This window comes from Dermacentor andersoni, chromosome 2 (assembly GCF_023375885.2).
Source record: "Dermacentor andersoni chromosome 2, qqDerAnde1_hic_scaffold, whole genome shotgun sequence".
Classification (NCBI taxonomy): domain Eukaryota; kingdom Metazoa; phylum Arthropoda; class Arachnida; order Ixodida; family Ixodidae; genus Dermacentor; species Dermacentor andersoni.
Genome location: NC_092815.1, coordinates 129,790,440 through 129,811,423, shown reverse-complemented (window position 1 = coordinate 129,811,423; position 20,984 = coordinate 129,790,440). Strand labels below are relative to the sequence as shown.

The window sequence follows — 20,984 nt, the reverse complement described above, 5'->3', positions numbered from 1 at the left end:
GGACTGTCGCTTCGTACGGCAAGCGCTCAGCACGTCACTCCGCACGCAGCCTGTACTGTACGTGTGCTTATTCACGGCATTGTTTACATAGTCGAGTGCATTGTTCTTCCCACCTGCTCGCATGACGTCATCCTCGGATGGGACTTCTTATCCCGTCATAAAGTCGTGATCGACTGCGCACGCGCCGAAGTTGAATTTTCCCCTTGTGACGCACCCTTGCACGAAGATTGTGACCGCTCTTCTAAACTTACCGTGCGCGAGGACACAGATATTCCACCTGGCTCCTTCGCTCTCGTACCCGTCTCTTGCGATGCCATCACTGATGCAACGGTCCTCTTCACACCTTCCGACGTCTTCATGAGCCGTAAATCTCTCCGACTACCCTTCGCAACACTTGACATGGCTGGCGGCTGTAGCAATATATACTTCTGCAATCCCCTCTGTGCGCCTATTACATTGCTCGTTGGTGAATGCCTTGGCATCGTGGAACTCCTCGACTCTTCGTCTTTGGTTGACGTCCCCGGAGACTCTTTTGATGTCGACTCCGGCCAGTCGTCTTCGATTTCCGCGCTTGAAGCGACGTCCAAGGATGCATTCTCGAGTGCCATCGCCGATACCCTCACACCTGCCGAACGCGCCGACCTTCTTGATCTCCTGCACCACTTTAGAAGTTCATTCGAAGTTTCACAACCTCACTTGGGCCGCACATCGGAAGTGCAGCACTACATTGACACCGGTTCACATCAGCCGTTACGTCAACGACCCTACCGCGTCTCGGCCGAAGAGCGTCGTGTCATTACCACCCAAGTCGAAGATATGCTGCGCCGTGACGTTATTCAACCTTCGCACAGTCCCTGGGCATCGCCTGTCGTTCTCGTTCGCAAGAAGGACGGGTCTATTCGCTTTTGCGTCGGCTACCGTCGGCTAAATAAGGTAACGCGCAAAGACGTCTATCCTTTGCCGCGCATCGACGACGCCCTCGACAGTCTTCAGGGAGCAGAATTCTACTCGTCCCTTGACTTGCGTTCGGGGTACTGGCAGGTACCGATGGCTGCAGCCGATCGCCAGAAAACCGCATTCATTACGCCTGACGGCTTATATGAATTTAACGTAATGCCGTTCGGGCTTTGTAACGCCCCTGCCACCTTTGAACGACTCATGGACAACACGCTGCGTGGCCTCAAGTGGTCCATATGTCTGTGTTACCTCGACGATGTCGTGGTTTTCTCGCCTGATTTTCCGACTCACCTGCTCCGCCTCAGACTTGTTTTGACCTGTCTAACGAACGCTGGCCTCCAACTCAACCTCAAGAAGTGCCGCTTCGCCGCGCGAGAGCTCACCATTCTAGGCCACGTTGTGTCCAAGCACGGCGTTCTACCCGATCCTGCAAAACTTCGAGCAGTGGCTGAGTTTCCGAAGCCTCCGACCATCAAAGAACTTCGGAGCTTTGTGGGCCTTTGCTCATATTTCCGGCGCTTTGTTCGGAATTTCGCATCGATCATGGCGCCATTGACTCAGCTTCTGCGTGGTGACACCACCCTATCCTCCTGGTCCCCTGCATGTGACTCCGCCTTCGCTACGCTGCGTCGTCTTCTCACCTCCCCACCTATTCTTCGCCATTTCGACCCGTCGGCTGCAACTGAGGTACACACAGATGCCAGCGGGGTCGGTCTCGGCGCCGTCCTCGCCCAACGAAAGGCAGGCTACCCCGAATACGTAGTCGCCTATGCGAGTCGCACGCTGACGAAGCCTGAGGCCAATTACAGCGTGACCGAAAAAGAGTGCTTGGCCTTAGTATGGGCACTTGGCAAGTTCCGACCATACCTGTACGGGTGCCCATTCGACTTGGTCACAGATCACCACGCGCTTTGTTGGCTTGCCAACTTGAAAGATCCCACTGGCCGCCTAGCCCGTTGGGCATTACGCATCCAGGAGTACGATATTCGCGTCGTATACCGCAGTGGGCGAACACACTCCGACGCCGACGCCCTGTCTCGTTCACGTTTACCTCCAGACTCGGCCTGCGGAACAACTTCCGCACACTCCATCTCATCTCTCGACATGGACTCCTTTGCCACCGCACAACGTCGTGACCCATGGATCGCTTCTCTTTTCGACTGTCTTTCTGGATCATCGACCATCCCTGTATCCCGAACCCTCCGACGCCAAGCAGTTCATTTTGCCATTCGTGACCAGCTGCTCCACCGACGCAATTACTCTCCTGAAGGCCCTCGGTGGCTTCTGGTGATTCCCCGCAGCTTAAGGTCACAAATATGTGCCGCTTTCCACAACGATCCACAGTGTGGCCACGCCGGAGTCTTCAAGACGTACGAACAAATTCGCCACCGCTACTACTGGCGCGGCATGTACAATTTTGTACAAAAGTTTGTTCGGTGCTGTCTTGACTGTCAACGCCGCAAATCGCCGCCTTTACGCCCGTCTGGTGCCTTGCAGCCGCTCCCGTGCCCTGCCACACCCTTCGATCGCGTCGGCATCGACCTATACGGCCCGCTTCCTATGACGCCAGACGGCAATCGGTGGATCGTAGTTGCTGTTGACCACTTGACACGCTACGCCGAAACTGCTGCTTTACCAAGTGCTACGGCACGGGATGTAGCCTTTTTCGTTCTACATCGCTTCGTGCTTCGACACGGCGCACCTCGAGAACTCCTCAGCGATCGAGGTCGTGCCTTCCTCTCCGAAGTCGTCAAAAGTTTGCTCTCGGAATGCCGTATTATTCATCGGACAAGCACGGCATACCATCCCCAGACTAACGGACTCACAGAGCGATTTAACCGCACACTTGGTGACATGCTGTCGATGTACGTGGCATCTGATCATGGTAACTGGGACCGCATCCTTCCATTCATCACGTTCGCGTACAACACCGCGATCCAGGCCACTACGGGATTTTCACCTTTCTTCCTCCTGTATGGCCGCCAGCCTACGCATACCATCGACACGCTCCTTCCATACCGTTCTGAAGCCTCCGAGTGTCTACCTGTGTCCGACGTCGCCCGACAGGCCGAAGAATGCCGCCAGCTAGCGCGCTCCATTACGGCCGAGCAACAGCAGCGCCAGAAAGAAAACCGCACCGACACGCTTCCGAACACCACCTACGCTCCAGGCGTTCTTGTGTGGTTGTCTGTGCCTTTCCAGACTCCGGGGCTTTCCTCGAAACTCGTCCCAAAATTCGAAGGGCCTTACCGAGTCTTGGAGCAAACATCTCCGGTGAATTTTTTAATTGAGCCACTGTCACCACCTGAAGACTTGCGCCGGCGTGGACGTGACATTGTCCACGTCTCGCGTCTCAAGCCCTACCACGACCCTCTGCCTCCTGATTCTTAAGGCGCCAGGATGGCTCTTTTTGTCCGGGGGGAGATTGTGAAGAAGAAGACGCGCCTCGCGGCACAGACACATCGCCAACGCGCGGCTCCGCTCCGCTCGCGCTGTTGATTACTAGAGAGTTTTAGCTGAGCGTGTTTACGCTCCGCTAAGCAGCTTAGCGGAGCGGGAACGCGAATGCGCATGTGCCGTCCGCTTAGCCGTAAGCGGGATAGCGGAGCGAGGAACACGGTCCGCTTAGAAGCTGCCTGAGCGGAGCGTGCTGCGCAGTGCTTTGGCTAGCGTTGGCGTCAGAAAGGATTGGATTGGCTGCAGAAAGCAAGCGCGCTGGCTATCACGTGGCGTTCCCCAAGACGGCGCTTTATTTTCGATTGGATAAAATGGACCGGTTAACGCATTACAAGCGCACGTCTAGATACTTCATGGAGAAATAAGTTATATATATACATATATACGTTTTGCTGTATAAAAGTCATCAATAGGTGTTTTTATTTTCTTTCATTACCCTGCATTTAGCCAGGGAGCGCTGCAACTACGAAAGGTCCGCTCCGCTACGCTAAACGTGCAACTAAAACGTGAAAATCACCCGCCGCTCCGCTGTGGCTTAGCGGGGCCGCTCGGAGCGGAGCGTACCGTAAAGACGCTCAACTAAAACACTCTACTGTCGCCTTTTTTGGACAGTGCTTCGGGCTGTCTCGCCGTTCCCGGTCGCTGCGCTTTTGCCTTAGGAGCCGCCAATAAACCTCTTCTCACCGTTAAGAACCAAACTCAACCGACATCATCAAAGTCACTCATTAACTCCTTAATTCTCAATAACTGACACATCCAAGTTTTCGTTCTTTCTAGAATTTGGCTGGAACTTCCCTGACAGAAATAGACTGGAACTTCCCAGCTCACTACCCACGTCTGCAAGATGACTTTCGAACATTATCTTCTTTTTTTAGAGCGAGAGCTCTACTACGCCATGTCTCAAACTCATTCACCGCGTCGCAATGACCTTGAGCCGACGGAGCGCAAGTGTGGCAAGTGTGACGTCACCCCGCATGATCTGCTGCCGAGAGGCATCGCAGCTGCGTTCGTTCGGAGCCTCGCCACTGCGGTATGACATGGCTAGGCGAGAGTTAAAATGGCTCATTCTTCGGCGCTTGTTCGCTCAATCTCGCAACGGACGGTGCGCCGGCTGAGCCCTCTGTGTGTGCTTCAGCGCAAGCGACAGGCCGAGTCCAATCATCCAGTAGATGTAGCTAGACGGCAGGCTCAAGCAAAGGCAAAGTTGCCTGCTGAACTACCGGAGCAAAGGGAGGCCAGATTAGCACGTCATAGAGAAGCTTATGAAGCGCGGAAACGTGCCAAGATCGAAGCTACTGCAACCGCCGCCGTCGTTCAGCAGCACGATCAACAACAATGAGAACGAGATGAAGCCGTGGATACAAGCAACGGCACCCACAACGAACGTTTGACGAACCACACCCTTCGGATGGCGGGAAGTGGACTGCGACGGCCAGGTTTCACCGCGACTTCACGGACAACCCCTTCGGCAGCGCGTGTAACGTGTGCGAAAGACTGTGGCCTAACTTCAATGGAACACTGTGTGCATACCCTTTGCAAAACCAAGTCAAACAAACCTTTAGTTTGTGATAACTAGGCTTACAAGAGTTAAACCTCAGAGAATATTTTGCTGCATTTAGCATTGCCTGGAACATTGTGCATAGCTTTGTACGTGTTTACGCTACCACATTGCACTCCACACCGTGATGACACATGTCCTCCACGCTTGGAGTTATAGTTCCCTATATCTACTACTTAAATAAAATAAATAGAAAGTTGTATGTTTACACTGTTTTGTATTTTTCTGCCCGTATTTTGTTGTACACTGAAACATCACAGTGCGGTAACTAACTAACTAACTAACTAACTAACTAACTAACTAACTAACTAACTAACTAACTAACTAACTAACTAACTAACTAACTAACTAACTAACTAACTAACTAACTAACTAACTAACTAACTAACTAACTAACTGAAATTCAGACGGACCTCCCTGTGAATTCGTGACAAGCACTGCTTTCTTTGATGTTAAATGAAATGCCATCACTTCCCTTATTTGCCTTTCTACGCAGCGTAAGGCTCCTCGCTCAACGGGCGCTTTGGGCCCATTTCACTCCCTTCTTTCCCTACACTCGGCTGCTTCTGTCGTCGACTTCTTCACTTCTGCAAAGCCGGCTTCTTCAATTTTCTGTTTCCGTTCTCACTTATTGTCTCTTGTTCTGCTTGTTTATTCGGGCACCTATAATCAGTGGCACATACCCATTCTGGAGGATTGGCCAGGAATCTCGACGTATAGCACATGGCACATGCTCAGTCGTACATGCCCACTCGCGCATAACCAGTGCCCCAAGTTTTCTATTCGAGCGCGTGCTCGGTGATGCATACACAGCGGTCTAAATTATTGTCAGTTGGGGCATATAGAGCAGAATATTTTTGCTCTCGCACACTCGTTTAGAGTAAGCACACTCGTATTCTCAATCCTCGACGCGGCGCTCTGCCTTCGTTCTGATGATGATGAGATATTAAGCTGAAAACCTTGGTCGAAAAATCCGATGCCTGGCATTATGGCACCAAAGTCAATAGCACGAAAATTCATAGGTAGTCGAACCCTCGTCCTTTGGTGACAGTCAAACCCGTGACCTGTGGGGTAATTAAGGCGAAGGTAATTAAAACTCACATATTTTGGCGGGAGTCGAACCGACGACCTTCGTTGTTAAGTAGGGCGAATGAGGCCATCAAATTATTTATAAGAAAGCGTGAAGCCGAGACGAAGAAGCGTCAGCACGACCTGTGGTGTAAATAAAGCCATAGTTAACTAAGACACAGTTAACTAAGATACAGTTAATTAAGTCACTAGAGCCCACGAACTTTGGTGGGAGTCTAACCCACGACAATTGGTATTACTAAGGTGAAATTATTGAAGTCACTCGAAATCATGACCCAAAATGGAGATATGGGCGCATCGGCCTCTCCAAGTTCGATTCCAATTGACGTCGTGAAGGTCGACAGTCGAACCCACTACTTAGGGCGAAGTAAATTAAGACAGAATTAATTAACATAGTTAATTAAGACACCCGAACCCACAAGTTTTGGTGGGATGCAGACCCTCGATCTTTGGTGGGAGTCGAACTCGCGACATTTGTTGTGAATTTGGGTGAAGTTAAATAAGGTGCAGATAATTAAGGGAGAGCTGATTAAGGCACTCTAACCCACGGCCTTTGGTGGCAGAAAACAAGCAATAGGAAGTAAACAATTCGCAGTTCCGACCGAAAGGCGAAGCACCGATTGCGATAGCAAATTAGTAGTAGCTGTACGAAGTAAGGATAGCAGTTTTATCAGCCGTAGGAACTTGTGAACATTCGCCTACTAATTAAATTAACAATGACAGAATGTGTAAGCGCGAGTCAACGAGGACGTAGAAAGAAACGGACATAGGCAGACCGCGCTGTCTTTGCGTGTCTCCTTCTTTCTATGTCCTTGTTCAGTCGCGCTTACACATTATATCATGGATTCTAACCAACCAGCCCGTCAACGTGTTTTAACTAAACCAGCATGGTGCCACGCGCGCACAAGTAAACAGGAACACATCTCGCTCGATGACAGCGATAACTGTCTGTGAAAACGCTGGAGGTAGGAATAGCGGCAGCAGCCGCGAGCCAATTGACCTCCGTGCATCTGCCGCTTCGACGCGAACGAAACGTCGAAAGCACAGCGTATACGAAGCTACCGGCACTACGCGCGCTCTGCAAACATCGCAGAACGCTTTGAAGATGAGGCCCGCGCGGGCGCGCACTTTGGCCACGTCGCAGATCGCTTTCAAGACACACGAGAGCAGGCAACGCGTCCTACGACGTCCGCCAAAGGCGTCTACTACGGCTTCCGTGATTCGCGTGGCCAGCCCCGTAGTAGACGCCGCGGTTCTCTCCACTCTGTAGGGAGCGGCGGGCGATGAGGACATCGAGGCACCCTAGCAGCCGCTGAAGAAGAACGTCCCTCCTCCCTCGCTTGACCTCCTTGCCTCTCGCGCCACTGGAGAGGGCACGCATCTGGGCGGCTCTCCTCGCTCGCGCACGCGAGATTGAACCGCGTTCGCCGGCGCACCCTCAAGCGCTTTCACTCGTACAGAACCTCGCGGCTATGCTGACGGCGACGGCAGAAATGCGTCTGGAGTGTCCATATATATGCTATCGCAATAAAGCGCATTCGAATGAAAATGTCCAGTAATGTAACGAATGTCTGGTGAGCGCGCATGCTTTCGCCTTCATCCTCTTTAGCGTATGCTAAAGTGACTGTCCACTTTTGGAATTTTCTTTGGAGCTGTAATTGCCATCTTCGCAGATAGATAGATGCACAGTTCGCCCCCCAAAAGTGCGTGAAGTACGCTAGGAATGCTAATCGCATTAGAAATTTCCCGCAAATGCAGTCAGCGTGCCAGTGATTGCGAGTGACTCCTAACGATGCAAGCGGACAGAAGAAGGGTCGCAAGGCCCTCGGCATTTGATGCGATTAGCATTCTTAAGGCACTTAACGCAATATTCGGGATCTATCTATCTATCTATCTATCTATCTATCTATCTATCTATCTATCTATCTATCTATCTATCTATCTATCTATCTATCTATCTATCTATCTATCTATCTATCTATCTATCTATCTATCTATCTGTCTATCTGTCTATCTGTCTATCTGTCTATCTATCTATCTATCTGTCTATCTGTCTATCTATCTATCTATCTATCTATCTATCTATCTATCTATCTATCTATCTATCTATCTATCTATCTATCTATCTATCTATCTATCTATCTATCTATCTATCTATCTATCTATCTATCTATCTATCTATCTATCTATCTATCTATCTATCTATCTATCTATCTATCTATCTATCTATCTATCTATCTATCTATCTATCTATCTATCTATCTATCTATCTATCTATCTAGTAATCCGCGGTCGAATGGGTAGCGCATCGGGCTGCTGCACTGATGAATCAGGGCTCGAAACAAACCGTCGGACCAAGTCGGTTCATTCGGTTTGTGGCACTGAGTACGCGTATACTGACTTTCAACGAACATCTTTTACGCTGACTTCGACTGCTGAGTCATATGTCACTCGGTCTCGGCTCCTTTTCAACGAAACTTTTTGATATATCTTGGGTGATTGGGTACGTGCCAGTCGGTGTGTGTCGCTCTTCAAGGAACCTCGTTGTCAGCAACTTGGTTACCTAGGTGTGTGCCACTGGATATGCACTGCTGTACAATGATAAAAACGGTTCTTTAAATTTCTCCGATGTTCGGTGGAATCGAACAATGGGCCCTTCGGGAACTTTACGGCACTGTCGCTAGATGGCGCAGCGTTTGCAGCAAGGAATGGGAGAGAGGCGCCCGGTTGCAGACACGTTTAGGCCTTGTCAATGCGATGTGCCGCTGCATTGCTTTAATGCTAATTGTATTAACGTCGATATTCATCGTGAGATGGGTTGTGCCGAATTTTTCATGTTAGAGATATTCCGGAAGTTTTTAGAGACTATAAGTTCATATATACATTCGGTATGACACTGACGCGCACGTACATGAAGTTCGAATGCACTCCTGGGCTGTACGACGTTTTCTGCGTATTGTGTTGGGTATATGCGCTGAAAAAGAAAACATTAATACAGTTGTAATTCTGAATAACAATCCGCGAAAGTAAGGCTCGTTCTTACGTTTAACTGCGTGCATTCGCTTGAGTTGCATAGAGTGCCAGAAAAAAGAATCTTAAACTGCAACAATCTTCGACCAGGACAGGAAATATTTTTTTGCGGCTTGCTATGGGACCGTTCAAGAACAACAACAACAAAAAAAGGGCCGGTAACCTTATTAGGCTGAGCACGTCACCACAGGCGTGGGTCTACCTAGCCACATACAGGTATGTACAAAGGGAAGTGTAGAGTTCAGCAGCCGAGTACGCTATTAAAATGAGCTAAGTCACTCACTCAAAGCCTGCGGGACATTGAAGGCGTCAGTGCGAAAAAACAAATTATTTGCGACAAAGATGTGTCTCGTTCCATTTGTCAGGATTCCACTTTCTATTGAACAGTGTCTGGCACCTTTCTTTTTACTAATATTCGTTTCTTAAGTTCACTTCGACAATAAATAGAAGCCATCTTGACAGCGAATGGCAAGTGTTGCACGAAGTGCTTGAATCGTCTTACTCGAAGCAGATGGAAAGATGCAAGAGCTGTTGAATTGCTGAACGTTCACGCAATTATGTATTTCCATCGCGCGACGCGCACGCGGAACAATGCAATGCATAACAAAAGCGAGCACACTCGAAGGGCTCCTCCGTGTTTTCCCCGTGTTTGCCTTAACCGTATGTCCACGTAGAGCAAATTCGGCAGCCTAACGCATTGGGAAACACAGCGCTCGAAGACCAGGGACCCGGGGGAAAGCTGCCGCGCCTACTTCAGCGTCTCGTACTCCGCTTACGCATTTCGTTACATGACTTCGAGTGCGTGCGTGTCTATAGAGCCACGATACTTAGGACCCTTGCGAACTGCATACACTGGCAGGACGTTAGTACCAGGAGGAACGAGGCCAAGTCATCCAATATTCATTGTCAGCGGCAGCTTTTCTGGCACCCACACACTCGAGCATGGAGCGCCGGATGGCCAGCACGTGTCTGATGGATGTTTCTCTGTTTCGCAACCCTTCGCCTGAGTGGCTCGGCGGTGGTGGGCGTCCTGCCGCCGAGCACGAAGTCGCGGCTTGCGTTGTCGTATAGACACAGGACTTCCACGCGCTAGAACACCCATGTGCTGGCATTTCAGTGTGCGTTTGTGAACCAAAAGCTGGCTCACATTATTCCCGCAACTACATTGCCGCGCACTCGTCGCTAAGGTTGATAGGAACTTGCGCTGCTCAATTTGAATTTGCAGACGCTTTACAACCTCAAGGGTTGTGTTGAAGAAGGCTCTAAACAGGCGACATTGTATGCGACTTGAGCGGCAGGACCTTCTTAGACTGTGGCAGTGTCTTGGCTCTGAACTGAGGTCCATTAAAGCACTCGTATAGTCCTCCTGCAGGATGAATATGCCTCAATGAGGCCGTGTAAGTGCATTTCGCGCCCATGTATGTGTTAGTGTGTGTGTGTGTTCATCGTTTGTTTTTCTCACTCCTTTTCTTTAATGCCCAAGTGTCTCACCCGGCGTAGAGTGTGTTAAGCCTTTCGCGAGGCTAGCCTCTCCAGATAGGACTAAGCTTTCTCTTTCTCCCTCTCTCTCATTGCTTAGTAAGTACCTTTTGGACGACCGGTATTGTTGTGTTATTGGTCGCAGCTAACGTCAACCAAGCTGTTAAAAAAAAAAGAATTTAAGAAACATGATGCAAGAGGCGATATCTAGGTGCACGGTGTTCAGTTGTCAGACCTCTGACGATCGAACACCGCAAGTCTTATAATCGTATCTTGCTGGGTGATTTTGAAATATTTTTGTTTCTTTTACCAGCATGGCTAACGTTAGCTCGGACACACGGTATACTGCCGTGAAGAAGCATTGGGTTACACTTTAGCCGATCCGTGAAGCAGTCGCCTAGTGTAGTGGAAGCATTTAAACATGACTGCTTCCTGCAAGTGGTTAAAACTGCTTGAAGGACAGCTGCTGGTCACAACCAGGACTCTCAGGTATAACTTCGTTGACGGCGCCCCGAGCATTTGCTGTCACTTCGAATCGCTCGGTTCGTAACTGCTAGTTCTCGTTGCTACAACAACCGCTCTTGACACACTATATCGCTTATCCATGGCTAATAATATCGATGCACCCAAAATGAAGACGAAGGCATGGACACATGTGCGCTTCGTTTTCGCTACGCTGTTATTATTACCCACGAACCAACACTAACCCGCCCGGTGTTCTATCATCTAGAGTGCTTGTCGGCGTTCTAAATCTGTTATGGGGATGCAGGCGTTTGCCCGGGTGTGGTTTAACCGCATCGCGCCAATCATATCGCAGTTTCAGCACGTCTCTGACCTATATTCCACGTCTACTCCGAGGCAGGTTCGCATCGGGCAAGGCTCGCTTGGTAAAAGGCCGCGAGGTGCGCGCCCTGGACCTGCTGGCCTCGCACGTGTGCCTCTCGGCGCTTCTCTTCCTCAACCTGAGCCAGCTGCGGCTGCACGCTTTCGAGTGGCGCCTGGTGGCAGCGCTGCTTCTGGGCAAGGCTGCACTGTTCGCCCTGGTTGCGGCGGCCAGCGCTGCGCTCCCCCGCTCTTCCACGAGGCGCCGCGGAGGAGGCCGACTGGCCACCGCGGGCCTGCACGCCATCTTCGTGACCCAAGTGAACGACTTCGGCATCGCATACCCGCTAGGTGCGTGTTCGCAGTGAACCTTGTCGGGACAGCCAGCGACAGTCGGTTTACTTGAACTCCGTGCTCCTGGCCGAGCGGACAACCCCTAGAGGATTTATATAGCATGTGGTCACGGACGTGTCCGACCGGTCGTCTCAGATATCCCGCAAGGTATCTCGTTTGGTTTTCCGACAGATGGTGCTCATCAGTGCTGCTTCTGGCAATACAGGGCCAGGAAATACCTTGGTATATGGATAAACGAAGACAATAGATATATGGAAACACAGAAAGAAACAATAACAGTAAAGGGAAAGAGAAATGCGGCCATCATGAAGCACAGAGCGCTATGGGGATACAATAGGTACGAGGTGCTCCGGAGTATGTGGAAAGGTGTAATGGTTCCAGGACTTACTTTCGGAAATGCGGTTGTTTGCTTGAAATCAGCGGTACAATCAGGACTCGATGGGAACCAAAGGTCAGTGGGTCGCCTCGCATTGGGCGCTCGCTGGAAGACTACAAATGAAGCTGTGCAAGGTGATCTGGGCTGGATTAGTCCTGAAGCGAGGGAAGCTCGCAGTAAAATTCAGTATGAAGAACGACTGAGGAATATGGAAGAAAGTAAATGGGCTGGGATAGTGTTGAGGTATCTGTACACGAAAAACATTGATTGACAGTGGAGGAAAAGAACTAGGAAGCTTACCAGCAAGTATGCGGCCGGTAGGGTGGGCACGACAGCAACAAAGAACGTCAAGCGGAAAGTCAGAGCGGCAGAAATAATCTCATGGGGGGCGGCAATGGAAAAGAAACCTGCCATGAGTAACTACTTCAGAGGAAAGAACGAAATCAGGAAAGAAACCATTCATGATAACTCAAAGGGAAGCTCATTACTGTTCGAAGCGAGATCAGGATGCCTTAAAACACGCACCTACAAAGCAAGATATAAGAAGGAAGAAGAATCATGTGCTTGCTTCGGTAAAGCTAGGGAAACGATGGAGTGTGTTTTATTAGAATGTGAACGCACCTGCCCAGCGGTCAGTTTAGGCAACACTGGCCTCCTTGAAGCCCTTGGGTTCAGCGAGAGAAGGAGAAACGTAAACACGTCCGCTATAGAGATTAGTAAGAGGCGATTGGAAGATTGGTAGATAAAAAGTAGGGAAACGACAAAAAACGGAGGCGTACAAAAGCAAAGTTCGCGATAGGGAGTAAGAAAATGTGGTTGTAAGAGTTCATAGGTTTATTTTTTTTTTTCCTTTTTGACTTGGGTAGGACATTAGGCAGTATATTAGCAAGAGCTTGGTGGCGCAACCCACTGTCCCGTTCCAAAGGGGACGCTCATAACAGCCATCCATCCATCCATCTATGAAGACGCGCCTCGAGAGACTCACTTGAGCTGTTTCAAAGACCCTTTGGGCTCGATGGCGACAGTTTGGGAAGCATTTGGGAAGCTTCCCCCTACATTCTAGCTTCATTTTGTTCGTTAGTTTGAAACATTGTTCACGTTTGTTATATTTATTCTGCACTTTATTCGTACTTCTAGTGCAATGAATCAATTTCCTAATTTGCAACTGCGCTTTTCTGTACTGCACATTAGCCCGACTAACGGCTTGATTAGATAAAGATAGTCACAATTTCGATAAAGGCGAAGTGGGCTAGCTGCACATGCTTGGGCATGCAAGCTTAATGTATACGGCACCAAATTATGCTGTCGGATTCCCTCTCTAAATATTTACTTACACAGGCCTTGTCTGGTGCATTTCTTCCCCTTCATCTTCAGCAATGAGGAGACAGTGCTGCCATCCTCCGAAGCTAGTTTTCGCCAAACTCGGATAGAAAAAAACGTTCCCTAGTTTTCCCTATGCTTTTGCAGAATGCGGTTGTTCAGTTTGTCATTATGACTTGTGCAACGATAAATTATTCCGCTATGCAAACAGATTGCAGATTCTATATTTGAAATTATTCCTCAGAGATATTTCAACTATTTAAACAAAATGTCACTGGATTCAACCCGAAATAACGCCGCAGCGCAAGTTATGTTTATGAAGCATGTTCGATCAGTTCTTGAATTTGCATGCGTATTATGGGGTCCTCCCACAGCGCGTGACACGGAGAAGCTTGACAGAAAATAGAATTTAGCTGTTCGGTATGTTTCAAGGAAACACGGCGTCGATTTCAGTGTGACAAACGTTAAAAAAGAATTAAACTGGGAAACGCTAGAGAGTCGACAAAAAAGACTGCGTCTAAAACATTTCCATGGCATCTTTCACGCCGCAGTCGGTACACAAAGGGAGATTAATATAATGCATCCGCAATTACCGGTCACCACGCATTGACCACTCGATAAATGTCTCTGAACCTGCCTGCAAGTCACATTTGCTCAAGATGTTCTCTAAACACTATTCGGAACTGAACCAGATTACCTTACGATGTGGTGAGTGTACTGTCTAGTGGCTTCTAAAATGAGTGTGCGTTCTTGCTTTCATTTCGATTACCTTGAAGGCCACGTTTCGGCCAATGCTGTTTTTGTTGGTATGATGTCAAACCGCGTTCCTCGTCGTTGCGCTCACCTCCGCTCGCTTCGACAGCTGCGTCGCATGCCTGATAACGTGTCAGAGGATTGAAAAGGAGAGCTCGCGTGCGCCGCAACCACAATTGAGGCGGCAGCATAGACGGTGACAATTCTGATAAGCAGGAGGAGGCCTGGAATCGACATTGGAACGAGCTGAAGAGGAAACAAATCGCCCAGGAAACAGACGAACAGCGCGCCGAACGACTGGCTAAACGCCGCAACATAGCTAGACAACCGACTAAACTGGACTTGCAATCAAGATTAACCAAGGCTAACCATGCTATGCCTTAGCTTTCGCTACGTATATCCTGGCATAGCCGAGCTAAGCCACTGCCAATTTTCTTTATTTTAATATTTCTTCAAATCAGTTTAGTCGTTTTATTTGGGAACCATTAGTTTTACAATACCACGATAAAGGGCTACGGATATTCTCAACATCATCTAACAAATAATTCAACACTTGACTAGTCAGGCAGATAACGCTTCAGAAATTGCTAATTGGCAATTCTCACCGACCGTGGAGGCTTGTCAGCAGAAAGCGATCTAAAGCATTAAAAACTAGTGGCGACTTCACCTTAGACCTGTGACGTTACAAAGTATCGTCACAGGCCGAGCTTAGTTTCTCTACATTCGCCCTTGTCTGAGTGGTTTGCTTACGCTTGCCCAATAAGATGAAACGCTACAAAGTAGTGCAATCGCAAGCATCGGGCTAATAAGCCAACGGCGTTGGCGAAAATTAATTATTAGCACAAGCACCGTTCACATATCCTATCCTCAACCTCGGTGCTGTGCTGTGAGATGCCCTTTGCGCACTCTGTTTCTTTCAGTGGAGTCTGTGTTTGGCCGGAGCCATCCGGACTTCGCTGGTTACCTGTACCTGGTGGCACCGCTTTCTCTGGTGTTATTCAACCCGATCGGATTCTTCCTGGCCGAGCTGCAAGGCCTTCGATCGCAGCGGCGCTACACCGATGATGCTGTTGAGACAGCGCCCCAGAAGCAGTCGGTGGCGAGAGCAATGTGCAAAGCGGCGGCCTGGGCGGTTTTCAAGGTAATGCGTACGAATTTATGTACACGTAAGTAAGTACGCGTGTCTGGAACGCGCTCCTTGCCGCCAAAGTAGACAAGCGCATTGAGCTCCGTACTACCCCGAACTTTATGGTAGCTTTGATATGTAATCACGCTATAATAAAATGGCAAGTAATAGAACGGAAATAGAACAACAAGAAATAAAGAAGAGCCCCTTTTCACCTGATTAACTTGGAATAGCTCTCTTCATTCTAACTGACTTTCGGGATTGCAATAATGCTAATTGTTATATTGCTTCTATGTTTATTGTATTGTACTGTTAAGTGCTATGGTTGTTATTACAAAGAATCTTTTCTTTGTCATCTTTAACCAAACAGCTTTATATTTTCTTGTTTTTTTAAACTGTCTTCTGCTTTTTTCTAACTTGTCAGTTAGGTTAACGCAACCCCTGCTTGATGTGATTTCTCACTCCATGATGCGATGTCTCCCTGACAGTTCCTAACTTTGGGACTCATTGTGTACTAACAATATTGTATGCACATTTATGTAAAACTGATATGGTTAATGAACAAGCTTGAAAAGTTCAGCTTGCTCCTCAAGGTCCACCGCGGTGGCTCAGGGAAGTGAGACGTGCAGTCGGTGCCCAGCCGGGCGTTAAGAGCGCGCTCTGGCTCCAAAGCCAAGTTTCTGTAAACGAATCGCTGTTGTTTCATGCGTAGGAACCAACGCGGAAAAGGGAAACGTGCCTTTGAGTTGGTTTTCCCGTGCTGGCTTATCATTCTGGCATATACTTTACATATAGCGTTCTTTTGGCCATCTTTTCAAGCTCTCTGAATACGTCGCACAAGGCGTCACACAAGAGCATAGTGCAGTACACCTTAGCACCGACTTGGCATTAGATGCACTGATTCAACCGGCATATAGCACGTATGAAAGGCACTTACACCAATTTTTTCACGTTTTCAACCGAAGCCTTCTTTACCTCTTCGCGCAAGTGTTGCTTCTTTGATGTGTCGTTCCGAGTAAGTCGGACATGTGGCACGGAATCTCGACCGACAAAGTAGTGCCAGTCATCGATCCTCTGGTCTTCCTAATGAAACCATAAATCACCACATAAAACATATACGCCCTGACACCGGGTCATGCAGTTATCTCTAAGCGACACAGATGTGGTGCTGCATGTAACAGCGGCTTCACTCTAAAAACAGCTAACAAGGTTTAGGACGCATATTTTCCTACAACCATAATCGTCATGTATCCAGCCTGCCTTTCCTTTCTTTACAGCTGCGCACCCGGTGCTTCCAGGTTACGAAGGGCATGTACATAATCAGCGCGACAAAGCATTCTTGATAGGAAAGTAGCAATGCGCAGCGTTAGGGAAAAACAAGGCAGGTAATAGGCATTGCAATTACCTTTGCGGGACAAAGCCACTACCCAACATGTACACCCCGAGGCGTGTAAAATGTTCTTAGAGTGTTGTGTGAATCCGGATCTCCTTCAGCGCGCCCTTTGCATGGCGGCCGTGTGTGGCCTAAGGAGCCGCATGCTAACGACCTTCTACCTTGCAGCTTTGCTCGTGGCCTTGTTACATGAATGTGATGGGCAAGAGCAGACAGGCAGAGCGTATATTCACAAAAACATCTTATTCTAGAATTCTTCGTAGGAAAAAGTATTTCAGTCAGTCTTAATGGACATATCATTAGCCAACGCGGTCGATCAATGGCAAAGAGCATTTACGAAAAAATCCGTTTTTACAGCGAACCGTCCAACCAACTTCTTGTGAGACGCATATATAAAGCGACCTACACGTTGCCGCTAGTAAGCATTTTAACACTGTGTTCTTATAACTTGGGAGGCATACGGGAATATCCTCGAGATGTCTGGAAGATGTATACCCATGGTGTATTCTTTTATGTTGAATACTTCTTTTTATAAAAATGGCCTACCAAATTTATCTCAAATTACGTCACTACAAGTGCGTTACCTGCCCAGGATGATATCATTTGCACGAAAAAGCCAAAGCGATTCATTCATATTGTTACGTGTAGGCAGGAACAACAGGGAAACGTATTTACAATATACAAGGAGAGCAAGTAATGAACCCTATGGTTGAATGCGCCAGCCAGATCAAAAGCGTCTCCTTCATCGACGCTCCTCTTGAGAATTATGACCGCAGCATGACCCCCAGCTGCTGAATCACCGTCACGGTGCTTGCTATTATGGTGTAGGGGAGCGGTAAAGTTTAAGTCGGGACAGGTGAACAAGGTCTGTAGGTGGCGAAACGGAGGGAGAGGAAGGCTCGAGGGGAACCAATCTCGTAAGTGAAGTCTGTTACACGTCTTTAGAGACGGTAGGGTCTGGAGTACCGGGAAAGCAATTTTTCAGAGTCCCAAGCGCCGAGTGGGAGTCCACAGAAGTACAAGTGTACCCGGGGTATAGATAACGTCACGATGGCGAGAGTCATAGCGGTGCCTCTGATGGTCTTGCGATATCGTAAGGCGATGTAGAGCAATCTGACGTGCTTCGTCAGCTCTGGAAATGGCATGGCGAGCGTACTCAGTGCGCAAATGGTCGGCAGCAGGGAGGATAGTGTCAAAAGGTAACGTTGGGTTGCGGTCAAACATCAGATAAAAGCATAGAGATAAAAGGGTGAAAACCCAGCGGTATGTTGTAGGCAAATGTAACGAAGGGCAACGCGGCGTCCCGGTCTTGATGGCTCCAAGAGACATACATAGAAAGCATGTCAGTTACCATCCGGTTGAATCGTTCTGTCAAGCCGTTGGTTTGTGGTTGGTAAGCCGTCGTAAAACTTGTGTTTTATTGCGCAGGAGCGAAGCAGATCATCGATAACGCTGGATAGAAAGTGCAGCCACGGTAGGTGAGGAGTTGACAGGGGGCTCCATGATGTAAGGTGACGTCATGTAGCAGCGAATCAGGGACGTCCGTAGCACAACTGGTAGGGAGTGCGCGTGTAACTGCGTAACAGGTAATGCACCCGTAGCAACAGCAATCCATTTGTTGCCAGCAGTAGGGCCAAGGAAAGATACCAAGGAGGTCAAGACCAACTCGGAAGAAGGAGTCAAATAGGTCGTCAAGGGGCTGAAGGAGGCCATCAGGAGGCATAGGTAGTTTCTTTCGGCGTTTGCACGGTTCACATGCAGCTACGTAGCGACGAATGGAGCGGTAATGATCGGGCCAAAAGAAGTGATGCCGAACGCGATCGTTTATTACAGTAATTATTGCTGGTTTATTACCGTAACAATATAATTAATGTAATTACATTATAACTTCCTAATGACAACCTTGCGGCACATATTTATAATGGAAAGTTGAAGGGAATTGTTATAAAAGTCGGTAGAGATTTTCACGTTTCAAAACGGCTGTGGGGACCGAAATAAATGGCGGCAACCTTTTCGTTCAATTTACCTGATTTGTAGAAATAAAGCGACAGTATTAATTAAAAGCCATGCACGTCCGCACCAACAATTATGCAGTAAGCTTTCAGCCACAATAAAATTGTAAGTGACAAGATAGAGGCTACTCAAAAGAAACCTCTAATGATGTGGGTGACAGAACTCTGGTAATGGAGCTTTTGGGTGGGGAGGGGTGTAGGCTTAGGCATTGCCTGGGGTAGAGCCACTGCCCTCCTCCCCCCAGAAAACTTCGGGTGGGGCTCGGAACCCGGAACAACCCCCCCCCCCCCCCCCCTTCCGTAGTCAGCGCCTATGACCTCAGGACAACCAATAAGAGAATCAAAATGGCGATAATGGCAGCCGTGCAACTGCGATGAGTGTCGCGAATAAAACCCATGGCTAGGAATACGGTTAACACGTGTGGATTGGCTTGGCTTGGCTGTACACAACAAGCGCTTTTGTTTTTATCTTCCAGATGGCGCAACAGCTTTACTTAAGTTTACGTATAAGTGGGCGCTCCCATGTACGAAAGGCGCGGTCTTGACACGCGCTGCCACGTTTCCCGAAGCGCTTGCGTGCTGCATACGTATCGTCATGGCGCAGCACTAAAGCTCTCTATTGTCAGAACACTGTGCGAAGAGCTCGGGCGAAGAGCACTATCTACTCTTCATCATCATCATCAACAACAACAACAACAACAACAAACAACAACAACAACGACGACGACGACGACGACGACTCTCATCCGGGTGTATTTACAGTATGGCCACAGAGGTATAATGGCGGCACGTTCTGGCACCTCCATTTATCCTCACGCATACTGTAGTGAATATGACGTGACCTTATGGTTGCCTTGTGGTGTCGTTGGGATTAATTGGCGTTAGTCTTGTGTCTCACTAGCACCTTAACTCCAAAAATCGAGGCTCAATTTCATTACGCTCTGCATCACTTCCATTCAGAGAAACGTCAATAAACGCTATGACTGCTGCAGAAAGAAAATGAAGAGACAGAATGCAAAGACTAGATGTCAGGACAAAACTCCTTGGAAACAGTAATCCTTCATTGTGCAGTGCGTCGCAAGACGTCAGCCCGTGTTACGAAGATGACGTCAGTGGTGAAAGGCAGAAGACCCCGCGTGCCTTTCTTTTTTTGTTGTTTCCATGAGGTTTGGTCTATGTCCTCGGAACTTCTAAATGTCATAGAAGAACAACATCAGAAGAACAGTTGTGACGTCAGTGCGAAATGCGATGGCAGAAAAGTTAATTAGTCATAGCCTGTGGAAACCTTACACTACTCGATCTTTTGCTGACAGTGGTGGGTTTGTTGGATCGTTTAATCTTCTGTTTACTATTGGTACTGTATTCTGTAGCTACTATATTTTCTTGACCATTCTTATTGCTCTCTCCTACTTGCCACCAAAACTCGAGCCTTCCTGCGTCAGAGTGCATCTCGCGTGACGTCATTGACATTGATGGAGCTATTCGGAAAATCGAATACACAATTGTTTGCTATATCGGAAGGTAACACAAGTAAAGAACCAAGAAAAAAAAACAATGTAGGACGAATATCTCACAGTGCTTTACGCTAAATATATTTCGCTTGTCTGTAAAGTGAAGATGCTGCGCCTATAATTTGATATTTACACAGTGACATATGTTTTAGATCTGTTCCTTTAGAAGTTGTATCGTCTTTTAAAACATCAGGTGTTATTTTCAACAAACAGATCACCCGGGATGATCACGTCGATCATCTTATAACAAAACTGTCACAAGTTATTAGTATCGCCTATCATAATCGTCACGTGTTACTGACCAATGTGAAAATTACACTATATCTATCTCCATTCCATTCTCGCCTAAATTACGACATCTTAAGCCGGGGCTCGACAACCCAGGATAACTTGCGAAAACTACATGTACTACAAAAAAGCTTTTTACGCATAGTTGAACGTGCACCACTGCTACATCACACCAGCCATTTTTTCTTGAAGTATAGTATCATCCCAGTAATAAATATTCCTGACTACACGCTATGTTGCGCTTGCAAACGAGATCCTTGGGAGCTTAACACATACCGAACCACATATGGTCTGCACACATTAGAAAACATATTACCTCAATTAATTAGTGATTTATCCCAAGTAAACATTTGTCTTCCAGTGGCATCATTTCAAGAACTACTTTCACACTTTCTTAAATCCAGGTCCACCTTAAGGTTGTTTCGTATAAAGAAAAAAAAAAAGGTGTTCATACTGCCA

General features: G+C 48.1%; 1 protein-coding gene across 1 annotated transcript in view; it reads left to right on the top strand.

Moving 5' to 3' along the window:
* Positions 1 to 20,984, top strand: part of LOC126541003 (lysosomal cholesterol signaling protein-like) — a 196,919-nt gene that overhangs the window by 64,005 nt on the left and 111,930 nt on the right. The window contains exons 3-4 of the mRNA XM_050187814.3: positions 11,433 to 11,743; positions 15,116 to 15,336. Coding sequence (XP_050043771.2) covers positions 11,433 to 11,743; positions 15,116 to 15,336 — 532 coding nt within the window. The remainder of the gene's footprint in view (positions 1 to 11,432; positions 11,744 to 15,115; positions 15,337 to 20,984) is intronic.